The sequence below is a fragment of the Eucyclogobius newberryi genome, unplaced genomic scaffold, assembly GCF_026437365.1.
Source record: "Eucyclogobius newberryi isolate DKJ021-1_F unplaced genomic scaffold, fEucNew1.0.hap1 SCAF_54, whole genome shotgun sequence".
NCBI lineage: Eukaryota > Metazoa > Chordata > Actinopteri > Gobiiformes > Gobiidae > Eucyclogobius > Eucyclogobius newberryi.
Window position 1 is genome coordinate 581146 of NW_027316212.1, and position 7401 is coordinate 588546.

Below are 7401 nucleotides of genomic sequence, written 5' to 3' on the forward strand. Positions count from 1 at the left end.
TCTCTCTCTCTCTCTCTCTCTCTCTCTCTTCCTCTCTCTCTCTCTCTCTCTTCTCTCTCTCTCACTCTCTCCTCTCTCTCCTCCCTCTCTCCTCTCTCTCTTTCCCCTCTCTCTCTCTCTCATCTCTCTCTCTCTCTCCTCTCTCTCTCTCTCTCCCTCTCTCTCTCCCTCTCTCCCCTATCTCTCTCTCTCTCTCTCTTAGGTTCTTTCTTTATCTCTTTGTTTGCTCTCTAATCCCGATACTCTTTATCTCACTTTATTTGTGGATATTTCTCGTTCGTGAGTGTTTCCATGACGATGGTCAGATTGATATTTGTGCAGAAATATACTTGCACTTATATAATACTAATACAACATGACGGCACATAACCCTCTGCAGATCAACAATAATGACCTGTCAATCACCCGTGACGTGTGACATGCCCACCGTCGGACACAGGAAACAGGAAGTCTTACACACAGGAAACAGGAAGTCTCACCTGCGGCTGATCACAAAGGCGCTGATGAGGATGATGAGCAGGACCACGCTGCCCACCACCGACACCAGCAGCACCGTCGAGTTCGCTCCGTCTCCGATGATGGGCGCCGGGACTGTGCAAACAGGAAACAGAGCCACATGGTCAGTGTGGACTTCCTGTTTATCGTTATAAGATATTTCAAGAGTGGCGAATCCTTCCATGTCTGGATTCATACTAAAGTAAAAACTCGTTGTAGTTTATCATCAAATCAAATCATCAAATAAATTTATTTTTGTAAGGCCCAAAATCACAACAACAGTTGCCTCTGAGTCAAGTTTAAGGTTTATTGTTGTGCTTTTAGGTCGTTAGAACCCCATCTACTGGCATCAGAGGGAATTACCATGAGTACAATAAACAAAAGCTAGCCTTGCTAATATAATAACGCAGTTGTGATGTCTGTGATGATTTATGGCGTGAACAAAGGCGATCTCACCAGAGTTAGTCATGAACTCAAAGGGAGCGCTGAAGTCGCCGTAGCCGGCCGCGGTCCGAGCTCTCACATGAAAGACGTACGACGTGAGAGCGGTCAAGCCTTTGATGTCCGTGTGACGAGACGTGGTTTTGATGATTCTGTAGCTGCGCTCGTTCTGGTCCTTCAAACAGAAGAAACGCTCATGTCACATTTACAACATTAAAACATAAATGTTTGGAAGTTAGTCATGTTTCTTTATGTCTTACTGCCCCCTGACTGACCCTGACTGACCACTGACTAACCACTGACTGACCACTGACTGACCCCTGACTGACCCCTAACTGACCACTGACTGACCACTGACTGACCGCTGCTGTATCATTAACACCAGAAACCCACAAGCTTTCATTCAGTCTTTATTTCAGGTCAATCTGCCTCTAGTGATGTCACTTCCTGTTAGTACTTTTCTCCACAAGCACCTTTTTTATTGGTGTAAAACTATAATTTATATTTACAGCAAGTATAACTACACCAAATAAAGTCAAAATTATAAATGTATAAAAAACCTGTCCTACGCACAAACTGAATACACAAATATTTCACGACGCAGTATCTGTCGTATTGTGAAGCACTTTGAAATACTCTGTTCTACAAACTGACCCAAGGCTAAAATGTCCCACGATGAACACGTTTTCTTTGATGCAAATAATAAAGTTCACCTCCAGGGTCCAGTGCCACGCCCTCGTCCAGGGGCCAGTGCCACGCCCTCGTCCAGTGCCACGCCCTCGTACTCAATAAAGAAATACATAAGTCCGTGTGACAGACGTTACCTTCTCGTAGTACTTGACCTCGTACTCCAGGATGACCCCGTTGGCTCGCTCGGGCGCCTGCCAGGCCAGAGCGATGGTGTGTCTGGTGATGTCCTTCGCCTGGATGGACGTGACGGGAGACGGAGCTGGACACGGAGACAAGACGCAAAGACACAACGTTTGAATCTGGCATCGGCTCAAGCGCTTCTCACACCGCGGCTCCACCTCGGAAACACCATCGCACACGTTTGGGACGAATCAAGTTTATTTCATCTTATCTTTAAGTGGATAAAAATAACACGACGCTGGTCTTGATAAACCAAAAGTTAAACTAAGAGTGTGACAAAATAAGACACTGAACTAGGACAATCAACAGAAATAAACTAATGCTAATGCTACTGCTAATGCTAATGCTACAATTGGACTGCACCAGATTTTCTTACAGTTCAGGTAAAAGCCACTGTATCACATTAACGTAAGTAATAGTAATGGTAAAAGTAAAAGTAATGCCCTTTCACCAGACTCAATCAGAACAATGTGTTTGGAGAGATTCTAATCATATTGTCGTTTTGTTTGGAACAACAAAGACCAGTGATACCAGAACTGTGCGGGATAAGAACCCTTCTGTGCGGGATAAGAACCCTTCTGTTCTGGATAAGAACCCTTCTGTTCTGGATAAGAACCCTTCTGTACGGGATAAGAACCCTTCTATGCGGGACAAGAACCCTTCTGAGTCGGAGTAAGAGTTTCTGTATTTATGTGACTGATCATAGTTTTACATCAGTGACATCATTAGGGGTGCACAGATTATAATATATACACATTAAAGGAGCCTTAAAGGAGCCTTAAAGGAGACTTAAAGGAGCCTTAAAGGAGCCTTAAAGGAAACTTAAAGGAGACTTAAAGGAGCCTAAAAGGAGACTTGAGGGCACATGAGTTACAGGCCCTTCAATTAAGTTCCACAAAGAATAAAGACAGGACCAAAGTTGGTCTAAACCAGTTCCATAAACAGCTCCACATCACGACTTTACTGCCAAAGACACACACCAGAGCCACAAGTGTGCAGCGTCTGTCTTTCTCCCTCTGGACCGCTCTTTGTTCTGGACCGATCACTGAATGACCCACATCGGGCGTCGTCACGGTCCCTGAAGACGGAGCGTGTTTGATTTGTGGAGCGGTGGCGTGCGGCTGGGCGGGGCCAAGCGTGCGGCCGGGCGGGGCCAAGCGTGCGACCGGGCGGGGCCAAGCGTGCGGCCGGGCGGGGCCAAGCGTGCGAGCCATTATCAGAGCGTTAACCTTCACACGTTACGGGCGTCGGACGCAGATAGCGGCGCTTGAAATACGGCCTCATTATCGGCGGTGGCAGGAGAGACGGCGGATAACATCGCCATGACATCGCTCACGCCGCTTTAATGAAAGAGCTCATTCTGAACGTCCAGGAGCGATGTGAGGTCATTGTTTGGGTCATTGTACATGGAACAGACACAATAGAACAGACAAAGAGGAACAATAACGCCAGATTTACTTGAATACTTTTTTACGGTTTTGTTGCTTGGTAATTCACAGAGTTATTCTTATTTCATCACATCCACATTAAGTCAGAATTTAAAACTCTTTTAGATCGGGTTAAGTCCTGGTTATAATCCAGGTTTAAAGAGATTAAAGTTCCAAATGTCATGCAATGAAGTCAAATCTGCTTTTGGCTTCGGGACCGAGTGAAGAACAGGGACACACCCGGGCTGCGATGGGGGCGGGACTACAACAGTCTAGAGCAGGGACACACCCGGGCTGCGATGGGGGCGGGACTACAACAGTCTAGAGCAGGGACACACCCGGGCTGCGATGGGGGCGGGACTACAACAGTCTAGAGCAGGGACACACCCGGGCTGCGATGGGGGCGGGACTACAACAGTCTAGAGCAGGGACACACCCGGGCTGCGATGGGGGCGGGACTACAACAGTCTAGAGCAGGGACACACCCGGGCTGCGATGGGGGCGGGACTAAAACGCTCTAGAGCAGGGACACACCCGGGCTGCGATGGGGGCGGGACTACAACGCTCTAGAGCTGGGACACACCCGGGCTGCGATGGGGGCGGGACTACAACACTCTAGAGCTGGGACACACCCGGGCTGCGATGGGGGCGGGACTACAACGCTCTAGAGCTGGGACACACCCGGGCTGCGATGGGGGCGGGACTACAACGCTCTAGAGCTGGGACACACCCGGGCTGCGATGGGGGCGGGACTACAACGCTCTAGAGCTGGGACACACCCGGGCTGCGATGGGGGCGGGACTACAACACTCTCATTCACACCTCTTTCACGAGAGTCACTTTATAATCGGAGAGACTTTTTGTGTTATTCAAAAAAAAGATTTTCTCGATTCGGGGAAAAGAAAGAACTAAATATCCCCCTCTTTAAAGTGGGCGGTTCCAAATACCGGGACATGTTTGAATAACACTGGGACACGGGACACGGGGCTCCAAACTGGAACTGTCCCTTGGAAAAGGGGACGTCTGGTCACCCTAGCTTTTCCCCAATACAGATGAAATATATTGTAAAAGCCGGTCTCATGTGAGGTCAAAATGAGACTGCTGCTTGTTGTTGTCAATTTGACTCAATGAGGCAAATCATTTTACAGTTTATATTTTAAAGCACTTTTAAACGGTTTCACCTGGTTTAGATCCAAAGAAGACCAGGTTAAGTTTTGGATTTTTTTGTGCTTGTTTTTATATTGTTATTAAACTGTTTATAAAACTTTTGTTTCACCAGTTTTACTCATTTTAGTCTTGGTTTAGCCCACGTTTGGTCTTCATTTAGACGAAAGATTCTCATGTTAATAATAATGGAGAGTGTCGTCCGAGTCGACTCCCAAACGCTTCAAACACTTTTCAAACGCTTCAAACACAGGATGGTTTCATAACCTTTGGTCCAGCGCGATACTGTGACCGGACCATCTGCCTTTGCACAGAATCACAGTTGGGATGATTAATGAGGGTCCGAGGTCCAGCGATTATGATTGGATTAGCTCCGACATGGAATACATCTTCATCACTTTGGCTTCAGGCTCCCGGGGGACGAGCCTGGATGGGGGATTGAGTTCAAACGGGCCCAGGAATGCGAGCGTGAGTGTGGGTGGAGCTACAGCGGGTGAGGGGGCTGCTGGGAGATGGAGAGGGATGAGGTTAGTGAGGGGTGGAGCTACAGCGGGTGAAGGGGCTGCTGGGAGATGGAGAGGGATGAGGTTAGTGAGGGGTGGAGCTACAGCGGGTGAAGGGGCTGCTGGGAGATGGAGAGGGATGAGGTTAGTGAGGGGTGGAGCTACAGCGGGTGAAGGGGCTGCTGGGAGATGGAGAGGGATGAGGTTAGTGAGGGGTGGAGCTACAGCGGGTGAAGGGGCTGCTGGGAGATGGAGAGGGATGAGGTTAGTGAGGGGTGGAGCTACAGCGGGTGAAGGGGCTGCTGGGAGATGGAGAGGGATGAGGTTAGTGAGGGGTGGAGCTACAGCGGGTGAAGGGGCTGCTGGGAGATGGAGAGGGATGAGGTTAGTGAGGGGTGGAGCTACAGAGGGTGAAGGGGCTGCTGGGAGATGGAGAGGGATGAGGTTAGTGAGGGGTGGAGCTACAGCGGGTGAAGGGGCTGCTGGGAGATGGAGAGGGATGAGGTTAGTGAGGGGTGGAGCTACAGCGGGTGAAGGGGCTGCTGGGAGATGGAGAGGGATGAGGTTAGTGAGGGGTGGAGCTACAGCGGGTGAAGGGGCTGCTGGGAGATGGAGAGGGATGAGGTTAGTGAGGGGTGGAGCTACAGCGGGTGAAGGGGCTGCTGGGATATGGAGAGGGATGAGGTTAGTGAGGGGTGGAGCTACAGCGGGTGAAGGGGCTGCTGGGAGATGGAGAGGGATGAGGTTAGTGAGGGGTGGAGCTACAGCGGGTGAAGGGGCTGCTGGGAGATGGAGAGGGATGAGGTTAGTGAGGGGTGGAGCTACAGCGGGTGAAGGGGCTGCTGGGAGATGGAGAGGGATGAGGTTAGTGAGGGGTGGAGCTACAGCGGGTGAAGGGGCTGCTGGGAGATGGAGAGGGATGAGGTTAGTGAGGGGTGGAGCTACAGCGGGTGAAGGGGCTGCTGGGAGATGGAGAGGGATGAGGTTAGTGAGGGGTGGAGCTACAGCGGGTGAAGGGGCTGCTGGGAGATGGAGAGGGATGAGGTTAGTGAGGGGTGGAGCTACAGCGGGTGAAGGGGCTGCTGGGAGATGGAGAGGGATGAGGTTAGTGAGGGGTGGAGCTACAGCGGGTGAAGGGGCTGCTGGGAGATGGAGAGGGATGAGGTTAGTGAGGGGTGGAGCTACAGCGGGTGAAGGGGCTGCTGGGAGATGGAGAGGAATGAGGTTAGTGAGGGGTGGAGCTACAGCGGGTGAAGGGGCTGCTGGGAGATGGAGAGGGATGAGGTTAGTGAGGGGTGGAGCTACAGCGGGTGAAGGGGCTGCTGGGAGATGGAGAGGGATGAGGTTAGTGAGGGGTGGAGCTACAGCGGGTGAAGGGGCTGCTGGGAGATGGAGAGGGATGAGGTTAGTGAGGGGTGGAGCTACAGCGGGTGAAGGGGCTGCTGGGAGATGGAGAGGGATGAGGTTAGTGAGGGGTGGAGCTACAGCGGGTGAAGGGGCTGCTGGGAGATGGAGAGGGATGAGGTTAGTGAGGGGTGGAGCTACAGCGGGTGAAGGGGCTGCTGGGAGATGGAGAGGGATGAGGTTAGTGAGGGGTGGAGCTACAGCGGGTGAAGGGGCTGCTGGGAGATGGAGAGGGATGAGGTTAGTGAGGGGTGGAGCTACAGCGGGTGAAGGGGCTGCTGGGAGATGGAGAGGGATGAGGTTAGTGAGGGGTGGAGCTACAGCGGGTGAAGGGGCTGCTGGGAGATGGAGAGGGATGAGGTTAGTGAGGGGTGGAGCTACAGCGGGTGAAGGGGCTGCTGGGAGATGGAGAGGGATGAGGTTAGTGAGGGGTGGAGCTACAGCGGGTGAAGGGGCTGCTGGGAGATGGAGAGGGATGAGGTTAGTGAGGGGTGGAGCTACAGCGGGTGAGGGGGCTGCTGGGAGATGGAGAGGGATTAGGTTAGTGAGGGGTGGAGCTACAGCGGGTGAAGGGGCTGCTGGGAGATGGAGAGGGATGAGGTTAGTGAGGGGTGGAGCTACAGCGGGTGAAGGGGCTGCTGGGAGATGGAGAGGGATGAGGTTAGTGAGGGGTGGAGCTACAGCGGGTGAAGGGGCTGCTGGGAGATGGAGAGGGATGAGGTTAGTGAGGGGTGGAGCTACAGCGGGTGAAGGGGCTGCTGGGAGATGGAGAGGGATGAGGTTAGTGAGGGGTGGAGCTACAGCGGGTGAAGGGGCTGCTGGGAGATGGAGAGGGATTAGGTTGCACACGTCTCTTCATAAACGGATTAGGCTGGAGCTGGTGTCATCCTGTTGGTCTAATGTGTTAAACAATCAGGAGCCGATCCATCTGAGCCGTAGGGCCAGAGCCCATGGGCCCCGGCGGGACCTTGGGGGGACCTCGGGGCCCGGCGCGGGTCACGTCTCCCGGAGCTCACGGCGCATCCATCATTCCTCCAAAGATGACGGATATGGCTGTTTAATGGCGTTGGCCGTCTCCGCTTGCACTTGATTTCCCG

The 7401-nt window shown here is 52.3% G+C and overlaps 1 protein-coding gene across 1 annotated transcript in view; it reads right to left on the bottom strand.

The window, feature by feature from the left end:
* LOC140383559 (ephrin type-A receptor 4-like) overlaps positions 1 to 3130 on the bottom strand; it is a 191384-nt gene extending 188254 nt beyond the window's left edge. The window contains exons 1-4 of the mRNA XM_072466002.1: positions 3049 to 3130; positions 1761 to 1885; positions 952 to 1111; positions 480 to 591 (exon numbers count right to left, since the gene is read on the bottom strand). Coding sequence (XP_072322103.1) covers positions 480 to 591; positions 952 to 1111; positions 1761 to 1885; positions 3049 to 3130 — 479 coding nt within the window. The remainder of the gene's footprint in view (positions 1 to 479; positions 592 to 951; positions 1112 to 1760; positions 1886 to 3048) is intronic.
* Positions 3131 to 7401: the final 4271 nt, after the last annotated feature.